Below are 27,956 nucleotides of genomic sequence, written 5' to 3' on the forward strand. Positions count from 1 at the left end.
CCCCCTCTGGCTCAAAGCTCACCTATAACAGAAGCCAAGGGGCAGCTGCTGCAGGTCAGGAAGAAAAACTAGACTATTTCCAAAGTTAAATCAGGGATCAGTGCAAATGTGGCCCTCCAAGTCTTGTATTTCTCAAATTTGAACAGTTTGTGAAACTGACTGGTCCCCATTTTATCCAAATTAACTTGTAGCCCAGGGGTCGGCAACATGCGGCTCTTTTACTGTCCTGTTGTGGCTCTGTGGCAGAATCAGATCAGCAGGTAATAGTAAAATAATCCTCCTTTACAGTAAAATAAAGCTCTGCTGATCGTTCAACACAGTTTAACAGTAAATGGTCTTAAATGCTGGAGTTAATGTAGAACTGCTGATTCCCCCTTTAACCCTAAAGACCAGCGCAGACTGCTGGTCACCATAGCAACACAGATAATAATCTCACCCAACAATCTCGGTAATCAGGAGATGAATGGACTTATTTTTGTTTATAGTCACTCCAGCTGGTTTCCCGATACGCTTAATTTCCAATGAGAAACTGTCAAACACGGAAGCTGAAGTTTCTCATTCGCCAGCTTCTTGTTCTAATTTTCCCGTTCCACCTTAAATGGTGCAGCAGTTCCATTCTGCGGCCTCAGTCACCTTTTAAGGTGGAACGGGAAAATTTGAACAAGAAGCTGGCGAATGAGAAGTGACTTCAACCTCGTAAAAGTTTCCTGCCAGAGATGCGAGAAAAGCGGCTAAAGACTAAAGCAGAGCAAAGTAAGTCTGAGTTTACGTTTATATTATATTTTTTGTCCTATCTGCAAAAATCAAAGGTGGTTTGACTTTTGCAGATAGGACAAAAAGGCTCTTCTTAACATTTAGGTTGCCGAGCCCTGGACTATACAAATTGAATTTAGGAAAATCCACAGTATTCAGGTCAGGAATTATCCTGTCCGAGGAGAACTTGCCAGATTATCCCCTATCCCCTCCAATGATTAGCACAAAAGACTGTAAACAGAGCACAGTCTATGTGCAAGAATTAGCTCTTATGTATTCGGAGCAGCTGGACGGGACAAATCTGTTTGTTATGGCTGTAAAATCTACAGTCCTGCAGGAAACCTTGCGGAGTGGACACCAGAGCAAGACCACACAGATCCCGCTGTATTTTTGAGGTAAATGTTTTGAAGCGAAGAAAATGACGGTTGGTAAACGCATGAGGACTACACTCTTAAAAACGGTTCTTTTATTTTTAAAAAATATTATATATATAGAACTATAGACACTCAAAGAACCCTTTGCATGATTAAAGGGTTCTTCAGATTTTGAAAAGGATTCTATATAGCACCAAAAAGGGTTCTTCTACTGTAGCAAGCTTGATATTGTTACAATAGAAGAACTACACTCACCAGCCACTTTATTTTTATCTTCACTAAAGAACCCTTGACAAACCATATTTTGTAAGAGTGTAGAACCCTTTTCATTAAGGTTCTACATTGAACCATTTACAGCACATTCTCCATCAATCTTAAGAACCCTGTCACGCTGGAAAGAAAGATATAATTGCAATGGGTTCTTTTGAGTGTTCATAGGTCTATATAGAACCCTTTACTACTCTTGAAGAACCATCATTTTTAAGAGTTTTTTATGTCCTTATTAGGGGATGTGATACACATTTGCACAGTGTGGGTCCAAAAGTCCGAGACCACATGGAAATCTGAGAATGTTTTCATTTAATCCTGGAAATAAACAAAAAAGTATTTTAGAAAAAGAAAAAAAAATTAAGGTGAAATATTAAAAATTCTGCACAATTTCTGTATCTTTAACCTCTTTTTCTCCAGGGTATATTTTGGTTTGTCCATCTGAATTTACGTGACCAAATCGTATGGCAGATTATTCAGTAACTGCATGAAATAAATGAACATTTATATTTATTTAGTTATTTATTTTTTGTAAAAGTTCCCTTCAAATTAACAGAACGTGTGTTTTATGATCTACACATATCACTACATTCTTACAATTTACTGCTGAAAGCCAAAAATCTCAAACTGAGTTCAGCTTCTTTTATTATAAGGGTTTAAAATGACATCACCATCTATTTGACTGGAGAGAAGAGTTACAGCCTCACACGACGCCCAGCTTCTGAATGGAGCTTATGAAATATGAACGTTATGAAGAACATGACCAAGTGCGTTTTGGAACCACCGGCGGTCTCAAGGAGTTGAAGAGGTTAAATCTGTGGCCCTGACCATTTTGGGTCATTGTACAGATTGTTGTTTTTTTTTTAGCCTTTTCCATCAACTGAAGCTTGTTTTTGGGCGACTCTGGTGGATCTGATCTACTCAGCAGAGGCTTCAGTCACCGTTAGTGATCAGAGTCAGACCTGCTCGAGTGCCCGCAGTCATTAAAGCAAAACGAGGACAGACACTGAGAAATTCTCTACTTTTCACTCGGATCGTTTTGCTGATAATAGAACCTTTCATGAAATATTTTGTATTAAAATAGAAAATAATCCAAAATAGAAGCAGTTTCTCTAGTGGTCTCAGACCTTTGGACCCCACAGTATATTTACTAAGTTTTGTCAGTGCACACAATGGAATTTTCCTCTTTTTTTATTGAGCATTTCCTAATCCCACATATATAATAAATCACTTGGACTAAATGATGGACATACTTAACATTGTAAGAAAATTCTAATCATGTAAAATCAGTTGTCACAACTGTCAGTAACTTACAATCCTATGCGAAAGTTTGGGCACCCCAGGTCAAATTTCATGTTTTTGTTGATTTTCAGAGTGTAAATAAGTTAACACACCCTCTACAGAGACACACTTCAATATACAATCAATGTTCATTTGCTGAATTTCTGTGGATAGTTTAAAAGTTCTGGCACATTGTAAATTTTATTTATGTCCAATATAATAAACTCAGCAAATGATTAGAAAAAAGTTAATCTTAGCAAGTGTACACATCTTACATAACGTCAATATACCTACTATTTCTCATAATAAGGCTGCTGTAAGAATATTGTGAGATTTTTTTTACTTATTTCTAGATATTTTTACTTGTTTCTAAGCAGTTTTATCTTATAAAAGTGTCTGATTTCATTGGCAGATCATGTTCCTTGTTTTAATCATTATTTCTTGAAATGAACAAAATTATCTTCATTATTTCTCCAAGCAAGTGAACTAATCTGCCAATGGAATCAGACACTTTCACCAGATAAAATCACTTAAAACTAGTAAAAATGTACAGAAACAGGTGGAATAATCTTAGAATATTCTTACAGCAGACTCATAATGAGGGATATTAGATTTATTCACTACATTTAAGACGTTTATATTTGTTTATATTCATATATTATATTCGTGTGTAATTTGACCTGGGGTGTTCAAACTTCTGCACTTTAACCAGTAGTAGCACCTTAATGGCTCACTGCCCTTAAATTTGATTAATTCATCATTACTGTGCATTAAGGGTGCATAGAACATGAATAATCACTGAGTGCATGTAGGACATTTTAGGCCATCTGCTTCGCCTGGTTCCTGGCTCTTCTGCGGTCAGGAGGCTCTGCGGTAGGTAACGTGCAAATGCTGGGTCAGAGGCTGGTTCTCCAGCGCCATGGAAACAGTCTGCTCCAGTCTGCCATCTGGCCTTAGCTGGATGAGCCTGGAAATCTGATCAAAAATCACAAATAACAGGGGCGTAAATCTCTGACCTCATAACAGTTCAGTTCTAACTGAGGTCTTTAAGAAACAATTCAATGCATTACTAAATCTCAAATTCACTAAAAGCTGATTATGTTGGCACGATTCAGAAGTATTTTTAAAAAAAATACACTGAACACTCAAAACAGTGGATTACACAGTAGTGGAATATAGATGGGGCTACTGCAGTTCTCTCCTGGCTGATGTTCCTCCAGGCTCTTAATGGGTGCAGAAAAACAGCTTGTCTTCAATCTTCACTGCTGCATTTGCCTAACTGTCTTTCTGGAGCTGCCCAGATTGAAAACCCTGAAGCGGATTAAGTTCAAAGACAGTTCATGGTTTCACTGGAAAATCATTATTTAAATAGTTTTTTTTTTTTTGTGGAGTCCTACAAGGTTCAGTTTTAGGGCCTTTGCTTTTCTCTTTGTACATGTTACCTCTAGGTGATGTCATTAAAAAACACAATATAAAATGTATGACGAATTCAAAAAACCCGAAACACAATGCAAAAAACAGACTGTGAAAAGACTGAACAGGAGAAAACAGACTGACCTGCTGAACATACGGCTCCTTGGCAAAAGATGTTCTGGCCAGTGCACGGCTATGCAGAGTCAGCTGCTGACCGATCAGCTCTCCCTCCTCAATCTCCACCAGCCCTGTTAGAAAGCACACAATATAGTGGAATGAAGAGGACATAACTACATAAACATACTTTACCTTGTATTATTATTCTTCCTGTGGTGGCCACTTATAACATCTGTGCAGTTTTTCTACCAAAAAGTCATAATAAATTTCACAGGACTATTACAGGACAGCAGCTGCACCGCCTGTGACTGCAAGGCACTTAAAGGAGTGGTAAGGACGGCAGAAGCCATCATAGGCAACAAACTACCAGCCTTACAGGACATCTACCCATCCAGCTGCCTCAGGAAGGTCAAAAAGATCCGGTCAGACAGTCACAGAGTTGCAGATTTTCATATATGGACTGTTTGGACAGGAGATTGAAGGGTATGTTTTAAAACTTAAATAATACTTATACACTACATCAATTTCTTTTATTTACAAAACGTTTGGAAAATGTGGTTCTGCATAGTACTGCATATTCTTATATTTCATATTGTGTATATATATTTGCATTTTTTTTTAATATGTTGTATTATATTTTCCACCTTTCTGTGAAAACATACTCTGCTAATTCTGATTCACACAAAGAGCCATGTATTATCACTGGCCTTGACACCAGACACCTTGAGTTAGAGACTAACAAATGATCCTAAATAAAGTCCTTCTAACCTGAGTTCTGTGCGATGATGAAGGCCACGTTGTTGGTGCCAGGCTGAATTCTGATGAAACCACATTCTCTGTGAAGTGGCTTTCTGCTCTCGGCATGAAATGCATTAAACCTGTAAAGACAACAAAAACAATATCAGAAATATTCCTATATACTGTGTTCAGTGCACCATTGTTCTTAGCACTGGTCTGTATGAATCCTATTTGGTAAGTGTTGAATAATGAATATGTTAATGATTCATTATCAGAAGCTAGCAGGTCGCTTTATCATTTTTCACCTGTCACCATAAGTTCTGCCTTTGCAGTGCTGATATAGTCACACAGTGACCTGTGCGTAAGTACAGCCCTATACTGTGGCTTTTCTACTGTACCGTTTTGTTGTATTTTCTATTGCACTGCTATATGTTTTTTGTTTTAATTTACAGGGGACCTATTATGCTTTTCTGGTTTTTCACTTTCCTTTAGTGTGTTGTAGCTTTTTGTGCATGTAAACACAAAATCAAAGTAACAGAACACAAAGTTCACTCCAGACTACATGTGTCAGGCTCCAGGCCTCACAGGCCAAAACTCTGCAGACTTCAGCTCACTGCCTCGTTAAACACACTTGATTCAGCTCATCAACTAATTGGCAAGGCCTTCATGAACTGAGTTCAGAGCATGAGATCAGCGTTTACCCTCATCTACACAGCCCTTTGGCCCAGAAGGCCCCCAGTTTGACATGCCTGCTCCAGAGGGAGAAACTCTCCCCCACAGAAACCGGTTTTCTCAGCTGCCTGAAATGCCTTGTTTGAATTCCAGCCCTTTTGTCTTTGTTACAAGATGACATCATCTCGTAACACAGTCCTTACGGCCCGCCTACCGATGAGCTCGGCCTTCCCTCACACAGCACACAGCGGCTACTGGAGGAGGGAGAGTGTGTTCAGTGCTGTAGCCGTGTGGAGAAGACGCTGACTGGACTTTCAGGATCAAGCTGATACGGCAGAACCGACGCCACTGGAGAAACTGACACAGCGGAGTTTGCAGCTGCTCAGGAGAGAAGGATCTGTCTGCAGACTGCAGGACAGGGGCGGGACGTGCAGGGGAGCTTAAAGGCACAGGCGCTCTAACAGAGCGTTTTAGACAGAGGGTGTACAGAGATGTACAGTATGAGAGATATAATGTGTTTTCTGGAACACTGAAGCATGTAAATCCATTCTAGTAGACCCCAAAAATATAACTGTGAACAGAATATGATGTTTTCTGTACAACACAGGGGAATCTTTTTCACCAACCTAATTTTGTTGACGGGACAAAAGAAGTAACAAAAGGCACAGGCTAAATGATTATTTTACATCGAGTGCATCATTTTAGTATGCGTCTGTCAGGAGAGTGAATGCCGAATTGCTTACATGAAGTTGATCACAGGCTGCCCCACGTGGGAGAAGTGCAGCGTCTCGATGTAGCGGAAAGGTGAGATGGAGGGAAATGACCCTTCGCCTGGCTCGTCTGACTCCCAGATGCCCAAGAGCCAGTCGAGAGGGAGCACGGCTGGGTTCAGCTCCACAGCTGCCAGGAAAAGATCAGCTGGATTTGACTTGAGACTTATTCACATTGCAAACATGCATCTGAATATCAAAGAGGGCCTAAATCTACACTCCTGAGCTCCAATATCTGTCAGCATATAATGTGAAGTCTATTATGCTCTTTCCTCCTCTTTTTGGGTCCATTTGTTCTACAGTAAAAGGCTAAAGCTCTTAAGCGAGAAGAGCAACAGTAAAACAGAACAGGAGCTGAAAACCATAGAATTAAACCTGGAAACTGATTTAGGGGCTTTTTCTAAAATTCTACATAATTAAGTGGTTGAGATGTAAACAGAGTCATTCAGAGCGGTTTGGTGTGAAACGCTCAGTTCTAGGGAAACTTACCGAGTCAGAACCGTTCACAGTGGTGGTGATAGGAACCAGACTTCCACCTCTAAAAGCTCCCTCACACAAAAGCATTACATAAAAAGAGTACACTTCCTGATGTCTGAGACACTGTTTTTAGATACACTTTTGGCCTCAAAGGTATTTTAATGAATTTATTTTCATCCATTCATGGTGGAGGCATGCATGCAAGGCAAAAAAGACCCCAAAGAAAACATATTTAAGATCTTCCACTATTTTACTATTATCAACGTTGTATATATACATTAAGAAGATATGTGTAGGTTCACTGTAAACAAATCTGAGTCTCTACAATGAAACGTTTCACACCAAACCACTCCGAATGACCCTATTTACGTCCCAACTACTGAATTATGCAGGAATTTTGAAAAAGTGCTGTAATCCTCCTTTCAGTAGAACTAAATGAATCACCATTTGAAAATACTCTATGCATATGAAGCAATTCAGTGGATAAAGTTACTTTAATTTTGACATTAAGCACGCTGGCCTGACTCGACTGACTCTAAAAAATAAAAAATTAAATGCTTTATGTGATTTAATGTTTAAGGGTAGCATTAGCCTGTAGCTGTTAGTGCAATAGGTTAAAGTGCGTTAGCCAGGTAGCTACTAAGCTAAAGCCAAATTTAATCTTACTGCTTACCGGACTGACTGACTGGACAAGCCATTCCGACCCAGAAAAGAGGGTTTTATTCGTCCTGCCCGGAAAGACCTGAAAGAAAGAGACTAAAGGCGAAAGCAACTGAAAGCCGCAGAGATTATTTTAGCTAGCCAACAGCCTGTCAAAGTTAAGCCCGCCTCCTGCTGTGTTTTGAAGCAATGACCCCTGGGAGATGTAGTCTGTGGCTTCTGCACTGGACTACAAATTCACATTCGGCGGTTTTTATATGGGATTAGAGCCACGCTGTACACCCAGGATCTACCATATGAACTTTCACATGTACCTCCGTCCACGATGCTAAGGTGACCATCAATTCGCCAGCTTCTTTTTCTGAATTTTCCCGTTCCACCTTAAGTGGTGCCACGGTTACATTCTGGCACCTGAGGATTTAAGGTGGAACGGGAAAATTCAAGCAAAAAGCTGACTTCAGCTTCGTCTTCCGGACCCATTTAGCCAATTTGTACACTCAGTTTATTTTTTGGTATTATTTAAACGGGATTATTTTCACTTTTAGCGACAGTACCTTTACTTCTGTGTGCTTTCATGGCCTAAAGGAAGCGTGTAACGTTAAAAGCTCTGAAATAAAAAGACTTTCAGTTGTTTTCTTTATTTTTTTATTGTCATTTATTTTATTTTATATCTATTTGTAAATTTGCATCATTACTATTACTGCTTGTTATTGTTTTCTATTTTATCTTTCTGTTCTTACCCTACTCAGTAGTTTTATTTATTTACTTTTATTAATGATTACTTTTATTTTTTTTAACGCATCTGCTTAATAATAATTAATAATTATTTTACTGGTTGTCTTAATTTGTCTTAACGTTTCCTATTTATTTTAATTTTTTTATTACATTTTTATTTTTAAAATAAACTATTATCATCACAAATTGATGTTTACTATTTTCAGCCCCTCCTTCATTTTTTGTGTAAAGCTCGGCTGTCCGGCGGATGAGGGTCCCTCTCGATGCACCGCGACATCAAATCAAGGCTGATTGATTAATTGACATAAACACTAAATCCCACAATGCCACATGCACCGGATGTGTGGCAGCCCCCAAACCGCGTGGCGATGTGATGAGCTGTGACTCAGAGGGGCGTCTGCTTTACCTTTAGCCGCTGAACTGAAGACAGAAGACCCCCAGCACACTGAGCGCCCCACCCCCCCCCCGTCATGGCTGCTGGTCGTGGTCAGTTTTTCCTGAGTCTGATTCAGGGGCTCCAGCAGGCCCGGCCCGGTGGGCTCAGAGACAGGAAGAAGAAACCTGCACGCGCTGGCAGGTGAGTGATCCTTAATGGATGGTGAATGAAGATGGTTCTTCAAGGGTTCTTTAGTAATAGTTCTGTCTAGAACCCTTAGTTCTATATAGAACCAGGACAGGTACACTCTTAAAAACACATGGTTCTTCAAGGGTTCTTTAGTAATAGTTCTGTCTAGAACCCTGAGTTCTAAATAGAACCAGGCCAGGTACTCTGAAAAACACATGGTTCTTCAAGGGTTGTTCAGCAAATGTAATGGTTCTGTTTAGAACCCCGAGTTCTATATAGAACCAGGACAGGTACACTCTTAAAAACACATGGTTCTTCAAGGGTTCTTTAGTAATAGTTCTGTCTAGAACCCTGAGTTCTATATAGAACCTGGCCAGGTACTCTGAAAAACAAATGGTTCTTCAAGGGTTCTTTAATAAAAGGAATGGTTCTGTTTAGAGCCCTGAGTTCCATATAGAACCATTTGCATCATTCTTAACGTGGTAAAATGGTTCTTCATTTTCAAGAAGGTTATATATATAATCACTGTTTGATTGTTTGCATTAGAGCAGCAGCAGCCGCCTCTTCATTTGAACTGAACCTCTTTCCAGAGCTGTTCCAGAGCTGCACAGACAGAAGAGCGAGAACACCAGACCAGCAGATCTTCCTGTTCCCCGTCCTCCACCGCAACCTCATCCTCCACCTCCATGTCCTCCTCCCTCCCAACCTTCTACCGTCTCCATGCCGCCCGTCTTCAACAATCGTGAGAATCACATTGAGAGGTAAGGAAACCTGTTGCGTCAGTTGTGCTGCAGATGGTCAGTTTTCCTGACCCACAGTGGGGGGTGGACGATACGGTGTGTTATCGTGATAAATTACGCAGCGACTTTTCACACACACTGCAGGTGCTGTCAGTATTTCCAGACCAGAGAGACTGTAAAAAACCCAGTGATGTCACACTATCACATCAAAGCTGCATAGTAACAAATAACTGATGGGATGTTGTTTGATTTTTCATTAAACAAATTAAAATGCTCCCTTTTGCCTTCTCTTTGATATGTGGGAACTCGAGGATGAAGAATATTTTAAATCCTCCATTTCGTTAAGCATGTATTTGGTTTCAGCGTCTCGTGGTGACGCTGCTCGCTTATTTCTGGTACCGCCATCTGTTTTCGCACATGCTCAGACTGAGAAATCTGAAAGAAATCAGAGTAAGAGTTCACATCACTGAGAAATCTGATTGCTGAGCTAAAATCCAGCCTCTTAAACAGATTTCTAGGCCTTGCTCTGATCTAAGAAATCAGTGTGCTGTTTACATGACCGTTTGAATAATCAGACAACTGCAGTAATCTGATTATGATTGGAGTATTGAGTGCATGTAAACACAGTGTTGTATTTTGCCATGTCACCCACCTCTAACCCTCAGTATCATAGGAAGACTGACTGAATCCATCATCCCTCGCCAGGTTGCCTCCTGAGATCATCCTGAAGATTTTCTCGTATCTGGATGCAGATTCTCTTCTCTGTGTCACATTTGTCAACAGGCAGTTTTACAAACTGGCAAATGACAAGTAGGTGACTTTGAAGTTGAAACACATTAAGATGTAATGATGAAATTTAAATTGATTCAACTACACTTATTTTGGAACGTTAGCATCTGTTATCAGTTGTCATATTGCTGCTGTCTGAACGGGGGTGTCTGGTTCCATTGACTTACATTAAAAGTAAAGTCGTTTTTCCGTCTCCTGTAAAGTTACCATTTTGGAGATAGGAGGTTTTGTTCCAACAGCAGCAATAGATAATTCTAATAAATATTGTGGTGTTTTTCACCGTCTGTATTCCACTACGGTCTAGATAGTTCTGCACTGAATTAACCCTTCTAATCAAAACCTCGTAAGAAGAGTAGTCCTTCAAGGGTTCTTTAGTAAAGAAACGGGATCTATATAGAACCATGAACACATGATCATGCAAAGGGTTCTTTGCATGGTGAAATGGTTCTTTAGATTAATGGAGAATATGCTGTATATGGTTCTATGTAGCACCAAAAAGGGTTGTTCAATTGTTATGATGTCAAGCTCATGTTAGAAGAACACTTTTTGGTTCTATATGGAACCATTTTCAAGAAGGTTTTACATGGAACCTTATACAACACATTCTCCATTAATCTGAAGAATCATTTTACCATGCAAAGTACCCTTTAATCATGAAGAGGGTTCTTTGAGTGTTCATGGTTCTATATAGAGCCATTTTTTTATTAAAGAACCCATGAATAAATATCCTTTTTAAGTGTGAACTGCTGCCGCTGAGTAGTCTGTAGTCGTCATGCTGAGTCTGAAAGCTTGTCGGGTGTAGCTGCAGTTGCTAAGGGGCGGGGCTTAGCGACAGGTGAGTTGAATTGCGGTAGAATTTTTGATTTCCATGGTGATTCACTGAATCATTGGTAATTGCATTGAATTGGAAATGTTCTGCATCTCACTGTTCACACTGACTTGCTCTCCAGCGCCATATGGTATGAATTATACGCTCATGAGATTGAGAGAAAGAGGTGGAGACCCCGGCTGACCGTTCTGCCGGAGAGCCTTGCTGGGGTGCAGGACATGCCTCCAGGCTTCTGGAAGAGGCTGACCTTCAGGGAAATGGGATGCCCCAAAGACACCAGTTGGAAGAAGGAGCTGAGGCACATAAACCCGTACACAGGCATGCCAGCACAGACGCAGCAGCTCCTCGGGTCAGACGTGCTCTTTTACTTGCGCACAGATTATAGGCTGCGTTCACATTACCAGGCTGAAGTGGCACAAATCCGATTTGTGCCACTTCAGCCTGCGAGCATAACTGAACCTTAATCCACTGAAATGATGTAGTGACTCCACACACCCCGCCTCACCTCCAGGCTTTACACCAAAACATCAAAGCTAAATATAGCCACTTGTAAGAAACCTTCAAGTATTACATGTGAACTTAATATATTTAGGCTGTGTTAGCTACAAATAACTGTTAAACCTCTATAAATGTCCCCGGAGTGTAGGTCTGTTAAACCTACCTGTGTGCTTGGTCTCAACACCTGGCCTCTTTTCTTTCTGCAAGTTCATGAGTTCTTCAGACCAGTTTCTGAACTGCTGAGTATTTAGAGAGTTTGTGCTGTTTATTTTGGTGATATGATGTGCAATTAGGCATAGACCTGCTGCCCCATAGATTGTTGTTGGGAGTGGGCTGTCGCCGTGAATGCTGGGGATTGTAGTGCTGCTAATTTGCAAAGTGGGTTTATAATAATAATAATAATAGAAAATCAAAAAAATTTGAGGGCCAGATTGGATTGGGCTGTGGGACTTGCATTTGACACAAGGGAAATAGAGAAGTCACAGGCAAGGTACAGAATAGAGGGGCTCCTGGGAGGTTCAGGACTCCCTGATTAACCTCTTTGACCCCCTGAATGTCTCAAAATTCTGGGTGTTTCTCTAAACTTTAACAACTTATGACATTATGTTGTCCTTTTAGGAAAAGCAGGCTGATGAAGTTGAACAAATCCAGAGAAGTATGGAAGCAGGTGCAGCTAAAGAGATCAATATCACCTACTTTGCCTAGAACCAAACTTTATTCTTAAAAAGAGATGGTTTTGCAAGGGTTCTTTAGGTTCTTTTAGTGAGGAAAATTGTTCTATATAGAACCATGAACACTCAAAGAAACCTTTGCATGAATAAAGGATTATTTGCATCATGAAATGGTTCTTCGTTTGATGGAGAATGTGCTGTAGATGATTCTGTATAACGCCCAAAAGGGTTCTAGTATTGTTACAAGCCAGAGAACCCTTTTATGATACTATACAGAACCATTTTTGCTAAGAGTGTAGGTGTTATGATTACAATCAGGGTGTGAAATTCAGGGGGTCCAGGGAGGTTCTGGGAGGTTCGTGGACCCCCTGAATGTCTCAGTCTAAATTATGGGGATCCCTGGAAATAAACTTATCACAACACTGTACTGTTAATTTTGAGAAAATAGGCACTCAAATCTAGACTCGGTGAAGCTCATTGTTCAAATGCTTCACCCAGGCTTCTGTCTCTGGTGTTCTTAACTAACTAGAGCTGCAGCACTGCTCTGCCTCAGGGTGGCGCTGTAGCAGACTGGCTCACCCAGTTGGTCCTTCGTAGCCTAGAAACCGTAACTCTGCCTGGATTCCTCTGAAACACTTCACAATGAGGTGCAGCAGATCTGTAGATCTGAAAACTTGATAAACCAGACATTTTGCTGATGTTGCCTTCATAATCGCCAACTTTCTAAGTACATTCTGCATTTAATGCGCCTCAGTGTCACTGTAGTAACATTTAATGTAGAACATTTAAGTAAGAATCTGACTTCAGTTTTATGCAGATATGAATTCAGTATTTAAGAGCTTTGGCAGGTCTGGTAGCCACTTTTATTAGTTTGGAATGTTCTGGACTCTGGAGATGTGCAGGTTATACGGATCCAGTCCATCAGTCTAGCTTCTCGTAATGTTTTCTCTAGACGCGTCTACATATCTTTTCATGTTTTTTTTGTGGTCATTCTGGTCTATTTTGTTGGTGTTTATCCACCTGCAGGGCTGCATCTGCAGTGACTGTGATGAGTTGAGCTCTATCAGAGGCAGAGTTACTGCTCACCTACCAACATGGAGACGTGGTCTTAATAAGGCAGGCGAATACTATGAATAGCCAGTCAACACCGGACCACCTGAATACCAGGGAGTGTTTTGCACAATAGTAACAGGAGAAAATGATCTAGAACCTGTATATAGAGGCCTGCATGGGACTGTTTTTTTCAGCTCCTCTACCATGAGATTTCATCTTGCTCCCGCAGAAAATCTGAATCATTTCTCCCGCTCCCGCAGAAAATCTGAATCATTTCTCCCGCTCCCGCAGAAAATCTGAATCATTTCTCCCGCTCCCGCAGAAAATCTGAATCATTTCTCCCGCTCCCGCCCGCAGCCAAAACAATTTGTCCCTCTCCCGCCCGCGCAGTCCTGCACACATCCAATAACTGACAGTCTATTCACAAACACATTATCCTCTGCTGAAAAAACCCTGCAGTCATGGTCATCAGTCTCACTGTAACTAACTTCAGCAGATGCCATTGATTCCTAGTAAACACAAAGCATTTTGCTGGGCAGCTGTGGCTGTCAGACTGAAGGCTCCGGCATCTCTCTAACACCTGATTCACAAATGCTGCCTCTGTGTGGTGGGAGTAACATGGCAGTGCAAACTGGAACGCGCTGGACTTTCATACATACAGCGCTTGAGCTGCAGAGCGGCACGAAACTTGTACAGACATTCCTGTTTCCAGGTGGATAGATGGTCACTTCAGTCACTGCTTAATAGACATGTAATGTATAAATGTGAACAGTATATCTGTTTATCATGCACAGCAGTCTGACTTCTGATTAGGGAAAAGTTTCAAGCCTGGCAGACCAACTGGGAAATCTGTCTGCTGCATGGAATGTTTAGCTGGTGCTTCGTCATGAATTACATAAAAACTTTGGGCTTTTATACGGTCTTTTGTTATTGTCATTGATTTTCATGGATTTATTTCAGTGTATGGGTCTTTTCTCTAAATACTGCGGCACGTCAGTGCGGCGTCTGGGACTCCTTGCATGCACCTGCGTCGTTTGAAAGCGCTGACCGCTTGTTCTCGTAGTCAGTTGCTCGAGAGTGACTATTTATTTGAGCTGTTTTACTGTTCTTTTGTTCACATGTATGTTTTAGTAATCGTTCTACAATGTTAGGTTATTCATTCATCTGCAGGATTTCTCTGAATGTCTGTTTCAGCCTGCTCCTGCCGGAGGAGGGGTCTGATTTCCGCCCTCTCCTGCAAGCGCCGCTGAAAATTAGTCCCACGGGGGTGCAGACCTCCACCTGTAAACACTTTAGTTCTACAGCATGATATTTCTGACTGTCTCTTCTGTGTTCTGTGTTGTTCTATGTTCTAGCTTCACTGTAGGTTAAATACTATGCTGTTTTTTTTTGTTGTTTGTTTGTTTTTTCCCTTTTCCCCCATACTCTTGTGGATTCAGGCTGCATACTGAAAAGAAAAAAATCTTTCAGCTCAAAAAAGGTGCTTTTAATTTTCTTTTAAAGTTTTATCCATGTTGTTATGGGTTCAGACTGTCCTAAATTTATTTGATATCTGATGAAAATTAGGCGGACACGATTTATTAGTGTCCATATAATTCGTTTCTGAGCAGGAAAATGTAATTATTATACATTATACACAAGACTTTCAGTACCGTAGATCCAATTAGACATTTGAAAACTCATCACTGCACTTATCTGTGTAGCCTAAATCATTTTAGGAGTCAACATTAGCCACTAGTTTCTTTAACTCTATTAATGTTTCTATTAACTCTATTTATTAATCAGATTAATGTGAACTTTTTAAATGGCCAAAATTAAGGCTGTTATGACTATTAATATTGTTGTTGTTGACATTGTTGACCCAAAGTTTTGGTTAATCCTTACTGAAAATTGCAATATAGTAAATAATATTGTGAGAAAATTGATTTTAAAATATGCTGCTGCCATTGTTTAATGAACTCAACTCAAAATGACCATCAGAAACAGTTCAGGACATGGTGATATACATTCACTGGCCACTTTATTAGGTACACCTTGCTAGTAAAAGGTTGGACCCCCTTTTGCCTTCAGAACTGTGTTAATTCTTAGTGTCATACTTTCAACAAGGTGTTGGAAACATTCCTCAGAGATTCTGGTTGGTTATTTGAGTTCCTGTTGCCTTTCTATCATCTGGAACCAGTCTGCCCATTCTCCTCTGACCTCCCACACCAACAAGGCATTTTCGTCCACACAACTGCCGCTCACTGGATATTTCCTCTTTTTCGGACCGTTCTCTGTAAACCCTAGAGATGGTTGTGCGTGAAAATCCCAGTAGATCAGCAGTTTCTGAAATACTCAGACCAGCCCGTCTGGCACCAACAACCACGCCACGTTCAAAGTCACTTAAATCCCCTCTCTTCCCCCATTCTGATGCTCGGTCTGCACTTCAGCAAGTTGTCTTGACCACCTCTACATGCCTAAATGCATTGAGTTGCAGCCATGCGATTGGCTGATTAGCTGTTTGTGTTAACAAATTGTACCTAATAAAGTGGCTGCTGAGTGAATATATGTATTTCTGTGTGTGTGTGTGTGTGTGTGTGTGTGTGTGTGTGTGTGTGTGTGTGTGTGTGTGTGTGTGTGTGTGTGTGTGTGTGTGTGTTCCAAAAGAAATATAGTGTGTGTGTGTATATATATAGAGTCTTCAGGCCTAGGTGCTTGGTTTTGTGCACCTGTGGCCATGGAAGTGATTGGAACACCTGAATTGATTTGGATGAGTGACTGAATACTTTTGGCAATATGGTGTACATATGTTTTTAAAAAAAAAAGAAATTAAATATATTTCAGTTCACTTTTCTTGAATAGAAGGATTCCTGATTTATTTTTTTGGACCCAATTATTTAATTCAAAAGCATTAAAAAAAGTAAAAATGAGCTCAGGGGTCCTTTTGGAGTTTGTTGCCTTGAGGCAACATTGTGCGACAATAAGAAGAAATGATATAGAGCCATGTTCTCTGAAGTGGTGAGCTCTGGCTTGTGAGTGGCTAAATCCATTCCACCGTCGCACGTTGCTTATAGGCAAAAAACATATTTCTGCAAATCTCAAAAAATTGATACTGAACGTTAAGAAAAGAGGTTAAATGTGCCAACTCAGAGATGGTGAGACTAAGCACATGCTTTATATTGACTTACTCAAACTTTCCTTTATTGTTAACACTTCTGTTGTCTTTAAATATGTGAAACGTTATTGTAAAGTGAGCAAAATGAGTTTGTTGCCCTGAGGCAACATCATGCAATACAGGGTTAAGTGCTGTTTTAAATTGTATTAATATGTATTCAGTAGAGTGTAAAAAGTGGATATTGAGCAGGTACCTCGCGCAGCCCAGTCAGCTCCACAAATTTCCGGTGTCTTGTGTGTGGTAGGAGTCTGCGTGTGAGCTGGGAGATCACTCTCATCCAAAAAGGAGGTCAGGAGAGTGTCTATAAGCAGAACCACAACTTCTTCTCAGACTCGTCCGTCACTGTGTGCTGGAAGAGCGGCATGTGGCCTCGCATCCAACAGGTCTCCACCCTGCAGCTCCACGGAGTGATTCGTCCATTCACCTCCACCACCACGGACAAGTAAGGCAACGTAGGAGATCAGCATTTTTTGCCAACACAGAAATGAATTTCCAAATCAGGTTTGAGCCACTTACATAATGTCAGTGTCCACAGTTATGTTAAAAATTTAAGATTTCTTTTTCTTTTTCCAAGCTTTTTAATTCTGTTTAGCAACACATACAGTTGGACAATTGAAACTTCAGATGCAATTAAATAAAATCTGTATGTGTTCATGTATAGAATGTAATGGTGTGTGGGTTGGTATATATATATACACACACACACACTACAACACACTCATTGTCCATTTTATCAGCTCCACTTACTGTATAGCTGCACTCTGTAGTTCTACAGTTACAGACTGTAGTCCATCTGTTTCTCTGATACTTTGTTACCCCCTTTTACCCTGTTCTTCAGTGGTCAGGACCCCCATGGACCCTCACAAAGCAAGTACTATTTGGGTGGTGGGTCATTCTCAGCACTGCAGTAACACTGACGTGGTGGTGGTGTGTTAGTGTGTGTTGCGCTGGTCTGAGTCGATCAGGTACAGCAGCGCTGGAGTTTTTAAACACCTCAGTGTCGCTGCTGGACTGAGAATAATCCACCAACCAGAAATATCCAGCGGGCAGCGTCCTGTGGGCACTGGTGAAGGACTAGACTAACCAACACAAACTGTGCAGCAGCAGATGTCATACACAATGTGTTGGATGTGGGGGAAATGAGCAGGTGGCTCTGATAAGGGCCAGATCATTATGGCCAGACGACTAGGTCGTAATGCTTGTGGGGTCTCCTGGTCAGCAAACCAGTAACAGGTAGTTGGAAATCCACGGTTCATCGCTGCTCCAAACGTTGTTGGTTTTATTTATTTATTTATTTTAAAGATCACACTTCACTCCATATGTGCATATCACTTTTGATAACCCTACATATTTCTTGGACAGAACTGGAAGTCTGTATAATCTATAATGTAACAGCTGAAGCAAAGAGCTGACGACACCTCCAGAGCAAATCTGCATGTCAAAGGCTTTTACTTTGATTCGTCATTCATTTTTTTGCGCCTGGAGTTAGGAGCTGTCTCGCAAATGAGAATGAGTATCGTCACTGTCCAAAGAAAAACACGTATCTCCATTTTTGTCAGTTTTTGTTTTTTCTACATTTGAATCCTTTAGCTTTTCTGACCAATAGAAATGCCCCAAAGTCTCTGTACATTAACGTGCATTAAAAGCTAACAACATGTTTGTCCTCTCCTGTAAAGTTACCATTTTGGAGATACTTGTTTTTCTTCGGACAGTGACGATGTCCTTTCAGGGCTACTAATGACTCATTAATGATATGGCTCTCTTACTTTAATGCGTCAGTGCAAAATATCCAAGCAAAAAATCAGAATTGATCAAATCCAGTTTGTAATGTGAGTGTAGCTCAAATGCTCGTGGTTTGTGTTATGATGTAGTGCAATGTGCTCTGCTCTTCTGATGATTGTTTTTTATATTTCTCTCTTGATCAGGCCGCAGTGGCGCTCTCTAATCAGCAAAATACACGTGTGCAGGACGGAGAAGTGGCAGTTCGTTGGCACAGACAAGCTGGTGAAACTGCTGCAGTTTGATGAAGGGATCATTGTGGGAATCTGGCGGGTACGCTGTGGTCAGACACTCTGTGAATGTAGACAATTACATTCTTAATTTTTAGACACAAAGAAGTTCATGGACCTGGATTGTAAATCAGTCACAGTTAGTAGCCTTATGATCTTCCACAAGGGCAAAGCAGTGAGATTTAGGTAGATTGAAGGGAAACAGTTTCCATCAGGGAGAACCGAGTGGCTCTGAAATCACTTTTTACAAACAAGCAAAGTTTCAGTTTCAGATTTATTTACAACTTAGTTCCAAGTTTAATAAAAACTGGCTTTAAACTCAGGATCACAAATGAGCTCCTTTACTATGTTGATCTGTAGGCCTCTGTTCATAAACATAAACCAGCCCAGACTAATTTACTATAAAATGAAATGGTGTTTGTAGAAATTCAGAAAAAAGCCGCGTCAGTCTCGACTGCATATGTGGACATATTTCTATATTGTGCTCTATTTACACAAAGTTAGGTTAGTTCATCATTTATGTTGAACAGACTCTCCCAAAATTTTACGCTGCTGCGCTGACGTTGAACCGTGTGCTGCACTGGGTCGGTATGACCAACAGGTCAAAACCAGCTCTAAACAAAGTGACCGCTGGGCCCTGATTGGTGCTCTGGCTTTGCGCTTCTTTCGTTTTGACATGTTACGTTTTTATACACACAGAAACCAAAAGGAACAACAGATTTCTCAAAATGTAGTGGAGAAGTCACCCGAATGGAAAAACTTCAGTACAGATACACAAAAAACTACTTAAGTACAGAAACTAATTACATTTACTTAGTTACTTGATATTGGGGCCAGTATTTTGATCAATAAACGGCCCAGACTGATTCATTAATGTATTTACTTTGTGCTTTGTTAATGTGTTTGTAGGGCACGTGGACGATCGCCTTCATCATGGCCAACTTGCACTTCCACAAGCTGGTAGAAAGAAGTCTTCTGGGGTCACTGTCCTGGTATGGTGCTGCTGGCTTGTGGATGTGTGGTTTTTCTCACAACCTCACCTTCTTACCTCTTCTGATTCCTTCTTTCCCACCTGTCAGTCCCTACAGGCCACCCGAGGTCACCATGTACGATGATGTGGACCCAGACTACGATCCCCAGGGGTACACGGTGCTCATTGTGCTTCACAATTCAGTCAGACGCATCATGCATCGGCGCTATACCCGACTGCTGTGTAGCAGAGGTAACTGCAGACTTGCATACATACAGATATTCCCACGTCTCTTCAGCTCTTTTCCGTGACTCTGTATTCTCTCTTCTGTTTATTGTTAAGATGTTATTTTTTGCAGTGTAAGAAAGAAAGAGTTCCCAAGTGTGTGTCTTGTCTTACAATTTTATGAAAAATTGGTTTACTTTCTTAACTATTTTCTCAGGAGTAACTAAGAACAGTAATTCTAAGAACAAGCGGTATTCTTGAAAATAATGTTCTTAAAAATTTTCTTATCCTTATGATATATCGCCTCACACTTGTTTTAGAATGTAAGTTGGCAAGTCAGCAACTACATCAGTTTATCTGCTCCTGCCCATCCTCGTCTCGTTTTCTGCCGTTTTTCCACAATTATTATATTTTCCAAATTTTTTCCGGTTATTTCCACCATCACCTCTAGTCCTTGTTTGCTAATTTTTTTAAACGCTTGGTTTGGTGTTTTTCTCCCATTTTGCTCCTCTGAGTGAATTAAACTGAATACCTCCCGTCTTTTACGGTACGTGCTAAGATGCAATGTAGCCTACCAAAGAAAACAGTGAAGAGTTTCCAAAGAAAATCTTAAGGAAATAATTAAACTTGTCTTAAGAGAATATTTGAGTTAAACTTATGTTCAGGAATTACATTTAACCTCTTCGACTCGTTGAGACCACCGGTGGTTCCAAAACGCACTTGGTCATGTTCTTCATAACCTTCATATTTCATAAGCTACATTCAGAAGCTGGGCATCGTATGAGGCTGTAATTCTTCTCTCCAGTTAAATAGATGGTGATGTCATTTTAAATGTCATGTTCTGCATGGAGTTATAATGTTCTGGACGGATAGATGGATGAATGGATGGACGGACGGATAGATGGATGAATGGACGGATAGATGGATGAATGGATGGACGGACGGACGGATAGATGGATGGATGGTCGGATAGATGGATGAATGGACAGAGGGACGGACGGATAGATGGATGAATGGACGGACGGAAAGATGGATGAATGGACGGACGGATAGATAGATGGATGAATGGACGGATGGATAGATAGATGGATGAATGGATGGACGGACGGATAGATGGATGGACGGACGGATAGATGGACGGATGGACGGATAGATGGACAGACGGACGGATAGATGGATGAATGGACGGATAGGTGGTTGAATGGACGGAGGGATGGATGGATAGATGGATGAATGGACGGATGGATAGACTGATGGACGCATAGATGAACATATGGATGAATGGACGGACGGATGGATGGAAGAATAGACGGATAGACTGATGGACGTATAGATGGATGAATGGACGGATGGTTGGATGGATGGACGGACAGACGGATGAACAGACTGATGGACAGATAGAGTGATGGACACATAGATGAATGGATGAATGGACAGACTGATGGATGGATGATTGGACAGATGGATGAATGGATGGACGGATGGATGATTGAACGGATGGATGAATGGAAGGACGGATGGACGGACGGACAATTGAATGGACAGACGGATAGATGGATGAATGGATGAAGGAATGGATGGATGATTGGACGGATGTGTGAACGGACAGACGGACGAATGGATGAATGGAAGGATGGATGGACGGACGAATGAATGAATAGATGGATGGACGGACGGACGAATGGATGAATGGAAGGATGGATGGACGGGCAGACGAATGAATAGATGGATGGACGGACGGACGGATGAATGAATGGACGGACGGATGGATGGACGGACGGACGGATGGATGGAGGGTTGGACGGTCTGATGGATGGACGGACGGATGGATGGATGAATGGACGGACGGACGGACGGACGGATAGATGGATAAATGGTTGAATAGATGGATAAATGGACGGATGGGCGGACGAACGGATGGACGGACGGATGAATGGAATGGACGGACGGGTCGACGAATGGATGGACAGCTGGACGGACGGACAGATGCACGAACGGATGAATGGATAAATGGTTGAATAGATGGATTGGCGGATGTATGAATGGACAGGCGGACGGACGGATGGATGATTGAACGGACGGATGGATGAATGGAAGGACGGATGGACGGACGGATGGATGGATGGATGGATGGATGGATGGATGAATGGACGGTCGGATGAATGGACGGACGGATGGATGGATGGATGAATGGACAGAGGGATGGATGTATGGACGGACGGACAGATGAATGAATGGACGGTGGGACGGATGGTCTGATGGATGTACGGATGGACGGAGGGATGGATGAATGGACGGATGGGTGAATGGACTGACGGACGGACGGATGGATGGATAGACGGAGGGACGGACGGTCTGATGGATGGACGAATGAATGGATGGACGGACGGACGGATGGAGGGACGAACGGTTTGATGGACGGACGGATGGATGGATGGATAAATGGTGAATACATGGATGGACGGACGGACGGACGAACTTTCCCAGTCTTTTGTTGCCCCTGTCCCAACTTCTTTGGAACTGGATTTGCAAATCATCATATTCTGTTTTCATTTATGTTTTACACAACGTCCCAGCTTCATTGGAATTGTGTGTGTGTGTGTGTGTGTGTGTGTGTATATGGATGCACACACACACACATATATACATACATACATACATACATATATATATATATATACACATACATACACACGCACACATACATATGTAATATATATATATATATGTGTGTGTATGTATGTATATATGTGTGTGTGTGCGCATCCATATATACATACACATATTTGTGTATATATACACACACACACACACATATATGTAATATATATGTGTGTGTGTGTGTGTGTGTGTGTATATAATATACACATACAGTCACCGTCATCATGCAGCAGTTCTGTGGAGGAATCACAGAGAGGCTGATGCTCACTAATGAGGACACAAGGAGGTGTTAGTCACTAGTCAATCCCAGTGTGCTCAGCCAGACAGGACCAAGCTAGCTGATATATTTCAAAACAGATCATATATGCTTTATGTGTTAATGTGGGCCAAAAAATTATATATTAGCGAAAGTAAATGTCTTAAATGTAGTCAGTATATCTACTATTTCTCATTCTGAGGCTGTTGTAAGAATATTGTGAGATTATTGAACTTTATTTCTAGACATTTTTACTTGTTTTAAAGCAGTTTTATCTTATAAAAGTGTCTGATTTCATTGGCAGATCATGTTCCTTGTTTTAATCATTATTTCTTGAAATGAGCAAAATTATCTTCACTATTTCTCCAAACAAGTGAACTAATCTGCCAATGGAATCAGACACTTTCACCAGATAAAATCACTTAAAACAAGTAAAAATGTACAGAAACAGGTGGAATAATCTTAGAATATTCTTACAACAGCCTCATAATGAAGGATATTAGATTTAATCACTACATTTAAGACGTTTTCACTTAAGATTTTTATTTTTGCAGTGTAAAAAGACAAACTTTAGACTGTTGATATATCTTGGCTGATTGACTATATATGGGGGGGCCAAGGTGTCAGTTTGGGCTTTGGCCACATTATTTACACCCTGTCCAAAAAACTGGGTGCCATCATTGCATAACCGGTAGGTTTATTTATTCAGTGGACCTGTAAATCAGCCTTGACATGTTGTAAAACATAAAGCTGAAGATCTGCTGGCATTCCATGGTTTTATCTTTGTTCTGTGCAGATGGCGTTCGTGATGGTTTTGCACGGCTCCGGCTGACGTCCGAACACACTCCTGTACTGGGAAGGATCAGTTTCCCCTGGATGGCTGAGGGAGGGCTTCAGGGCGACATTAAGGTATCGTGTGAAATCAAGTGATAGTTCTGTGTCACTCTTGGGTTGGCAGCAGATGGCCTGCTGTAACGGGAACAGTACAGTTTTTAGTCAGCGGGCCAGATTCATGAAAACTTTCTTTTAAAAAAAAAAAAAAAGCTTCTTAAGACAAACGCTAAGAAGTTCATAAAAACATTCTGTTCTCCAAGGTATATTTTTAGTTTGTCCATCTGAATTTTCGTGACTAAATCGTGAGGTAAATTATTCAGTAACTGTATGAAATAAATGTACATTTTATTTATTTATTTATTGTAAAAGTTCCCCTCAAATTAACAGAACGTGTGTTTTATGATCTACACACATCACTATACGCCTGCAATTTACTGCTGAAAGCCAAAATCTCAGACGCTCTTTGTGTTATTTTATATTAGTAATGTTTACAGAGCAGATCACTGAAGAGACGCCGTCTGTTTATAGTTTATAGCCCAGATTTGGGGAAAACGGCTCGACTTTCAGTAGAAAAACAAACTGAGTTCAGCTTCTTTTATTATAAGGGTTTAAAGTGACATCACCATCTATTTGACTGGAGAGAAGAGTTACAGCCTCACACGACGCCCAGCTTCTGAATGTAGCTTATGAAATATGAAGGTTATGAAGAACATGACCAAGTGCGTTTTGGAACCACCGGTGGTCTCAACGAGTCGAAGAGGTTAAATGCAATTCCTGAACATAAGTTTAACTCAAATATTCTCTTAAGACAAGTTTAATTATTTCCTTAAGATTTTCTTTGGAAACTCTTCACTGTTTTCTTTGGTAGGCTACATTGCATCTTAGCACGTACCGTAAAAGACGGGAGGTATTCAGTTTAATTCACTCAGAGGAGCAAAATGGGGGAAAAACACCAAACCAAGCGTTTAAAAAAATTAGCAAACAAGGACTAGAGGTGATGGTGGAAATAATCGGAAAAAATTTGGAAAATATAATAATTGTGGAAAAACGGCAGAAAACGAGACGAGGATGGGCAGGAGCAGATAAACTGATGTAGTTGCTGACTTGCCAACTTACATTCTAAAACAAGTGTGAGGCGATATATCATAAGGATAAGAAAATTTTTAAGAACATTATTTTCAAGAATACCGCTTGTTCTTAGAATTACTGTTCTTAGTTACTCCTGAGAAAATAGTTAAGAAAGTAAACCAATTTTTCATAAAATTGTAAGACAAGACACACACTTGGGAACTCTTTCTTTCTTACACTGCAAAAAATAACATCTTAACAAGTGAAATCGTCTTAAATGTGAATAAATCTAATATCCCTCATTATGAGTCTGCTGTAAGAATATTCTAAGATTATTCCACCTGTTTCTGTACATTTTTACTTGTTTTAAGTGATTTTATCTGGTGAAAGTGTCTGATTCCAGTGGCAGATTAGTTCACGTGTTTGGAGAAATAATGAAGATAATTTTGCTCATTTCAAGAAATAATGATTAAAACAAGGAACATGATCTGCCAATGAAATCAGACAATTTATAAGATAAAACTGCTTTAAAACAAGTAAAAATGTCTAGAAATAAGTTCAATAATCTCACAATATTCTTACAACAGCCTCAGGATGAGAAATAGTAGATATACTGACTCCATTTAAGACATTTACTTTCGCTAATATATCATTTTTTTGCCCACATTAACACTTTAAAGCATATATGATCTGTTTTGAAATATATCAGCTAGCTTGGTCCTGTCTGGCTGAGCACACTGGGATTGACTAGTGACTAACACCTCCTTGTGTCCTCATTAGTGAGCATCAGCCTCTCTGTGATTCCTCCACAGAACTGCTGCATGATGACGGTGACTGTACTGGACGAGAGTCAGAGGCCGCTTTGGTGCCTCAGTTCGGCCGGGTCCCTCCTGCTGTCCACCTACAACAACGAGCAGTTTGTGCTGCTGCACAGTGACGCGAAGGGCAGGGTCAGGATGAGATTCGTGTGGATGCAGGACATGCAGCAGTACTTTCTGATCGGTCTGCACGTCTGCATCTCTGTGACCAAACTAAACAAGCGCTTCATGCGAGAGTCCTGCAGCTCTGAGGGACGCTAGCTTAGATAGAACCAGCGGGTTTAGAACCGATTCTGAGTTTACTTACGTGTTGTTCCTTTTAAAATACTTGAAAACAAAGATTTTTGTCATTTTTGCCACTTATTTTAGGATTTACCGAATTTTATTTGTTGGGAGAGATTTAGATTTGTGAGTAAAGTTGTATTTTTATTTATGTATTTTATTATTTTTGCAGTTTTAGGGTTTGAGATCTGGTCCTGAGGCATGTCCAGAACTTTGTTTTATTCGAAAGATGGTTGTACGTTCTATGAAGTTTTCAGAGCACTGTCAGAACGTACAGTGATTCTGATGATGTTCTGGTTCAGAACTGAGTTTGGTGGTGTGCATGTGGTTAGTGCCTTTTCAGTATTGGAGTTTTGGAAAATGTTTCTGTGTTAAGAAGTGAATAAATTGCACATGATTTGCACACGACTGATAGCACGTATGGTACATTATGCAAAAAAAATAATGCCTTGGTTAAAAATGTGTGTGTGTGTGTATATATATATATATATATATATATGGACCAAACAGGCATAACATTCTGACCACCTCCTTGTTTCTACGCTCATTGTCCATTTTATCAGCTCCACTTACTGTATAGCTGCACTTTGTAGTTCTACAGTTACAGACTGTAGTCCACCTGTTTCTCTGATACTTTGTTACCCCCTTTTACCCTGTTCTTCAGTGGTCAGGACCCCCATGGACCCTCACAGAGCAGGTACTCTTTAGGTGGTGGGTCATTCTCAGCACTGCAGTAACACTGATGTGGTGGTGTGTTAGTGTGTGTAGCACTGGTATGAGTGGATCAGACACAGCAGTGCTGCTGGAGTTGGCGACTAAACAGATAAGATTTCAGACTTAAGATGTTTTTACAGCCCCTGGAGATTATTGGATATTTTTCAGTTTACATTGGTATGTGAGGGATACCGTTTCTCTGCAGAGCTTGGTGCATTGCAAAAAATGGTGTCTTAGTGAGTGTAAACAGCTTAAATGGAGTCAGCATATCTACTATTTCTCATTCTGAGGCTGCTGTAAGAATATTGTGAGATTATTGAACTTATTTCTGGACATTTTTACTTGTTTTTAAGCAGTTTTATCTTACAAAAGTGTCTGATTTCATTGGCAGATCATGTTCCATGTTTTAATCATTATTTCTTGAAATGAGCAAAATTATCTTCATTATTTCTCCAAACAAGTGAACTAATCTGCCACTGGAATCAGACACTTTCACCAGATAAAATCACTTAAAACAAGTAAAAATGTACAGAAACAGGTGGAATAATCTTAGAATATTCTTACAGCAGCCTCATAATGAGGGATATTAGATTGAATACATTTAAGACGTTTTCACTTGTAAAGATTTTTTTTGCTGTGTGGGCTCTCTGTTCAGAAAGGCTACAGTCTGTTCTGCTAGTCTCTCTCTAAGAGCTGAAAGTGACAGCATTCCTATAAAAGTGCTCTCGTCTCCTCAGTGCAGCTCTAACTCCACCACACTGTCTGGGTATGTATTTTGTTATAAGAGACCTGAAGAGAAATGAGTCACGTGACACGACATTTACATTAACAAACGTTTTAAGGCTTTCAACCATTTTTTTTAAATAAAAAAATCCTTCTGATGGACTTAGGGCTACTGATCGTGATTGTGGCTGTTGCTTGATTTGATAGGAAATTGTATTTATGCTAATTCACAGGGACATTGTCCAAAGGAAAAAGGAAACAAACTGGGGTTGAAAGGAACATCTATTCCAGTTACTGTACACACTGCAAAAAAAAAATATCTTCACCAGTGAAATCGTCTTAAATGTAGTGAATAAATCTAATATCTCTCATTATGAGGCTGCTGTAAGAATATTCTAAGATTATTTCACCTGTTTCTGTTCATTTTTACTTGTTTTAAGTGATTTTATCTGGTGAAAGTGGCTGATTCCATTGGCAGATTAGTTCACTTGTTTGGAGAAATAATGAAGATCATTTTGCTCATTTCAAAAAATGATTAAACCAAGGAACATGATCTGCCAATGAAATCAGACACTTTTATAAGATAAAACTGCTTAAAAACAAGTAAAAATGTCTAGAAATAAGTTCAATAATCTCACAATATTCTTACAACAGCCTCATAATGAGAAATAGATATACTGACTACATTTAAGGTGTTTACACCACTAAGATATTTTTTTGCAGTGCAATTTACACATCAATTTCAACAGATCCATTACTCTGCTAACAACACTCCAAAAAAATTGTATCTTTGTATACATTGTTTTTGTGTAAACATTTTAAATGTAGTGAATAAATCCA

At 40.3% G+C, this 27,956-nt stretch overlaps 2 protein-coding genes across 2 annotated transcripts; one reads left to right on the forward strand and one right to left on the reverse strand.

Annotated features, from left to right (window-relative positions):
• Positions 1-3,143: 3,143 nt before the first annotated feature.
• On the reverse strand, positions 3,144-7,701 carry thap4 (THAP domain containing 4). Its single transcript, XM_017706298.2, has 5 exons — positions 7,536-7,701; positions 6,359-6,515; positions 4,974-5,083; positions 4,233-4,336; positions 3,144-3,650 (listed from the first exon to the last, which is right to left on the reverse strand). Exons 1-5 carry the CDS (start codon positions 7,558-7,560, stop codon positions 3,534-3,536), a joined length of 513 nt encoding a protein of 170 aa, XP_017561787.1. The 5' UTR covers positions 7,561-7,701; the 3' UTR covers positions 3,144-3,533.
• Positions 7,702-8,606: 905 nt separating this feature from the next.
• zgc:161973 (uncharacterized protein LOC556635 homolog) lies at positions 8,607-26,121 on the forward strand. Its single transcript, XM_017706355.2, has 10 exons — positions 8,607-8,834; positions 9,413-9,583; positions 10,268-10,372; positions 11,302-11,529; positions 16,801-16,998; positions 18,482-18,608; positions 19,475-19,557; positions 19,645-19,787; positions 23,474-23,586; positions 25,392-26,121. Exons 1-10 carry the CDS (start codon positions 8,728-8,730, stop codon positions 25,656-25,658), a joined length of 1,542 nt encoding a protein of 513 aa, XP_017561844.2. The 5' UTR covers positions 8,607-8,727; the 3' UTR covers positions 25,659-26,121.
• Positions 26,122-27,956: the final 1,835 nt, after the last annotated feature.

Source organism: Pygocentrus nattereri, chromosome 17 (assembly GCF_015220715.1).
Source record: "Pygocentrus nattereri isolate fPygNat1 chromosome 17, fPygNat1.pri, whole genome shotgun sequence".
Lineage (NCBI taxonomy): Eukaryota > Metazoa > Chordata > Actinopteri > Characiformes > Serrasalmidae > Pygocentrus > Pygocentrus nattereri.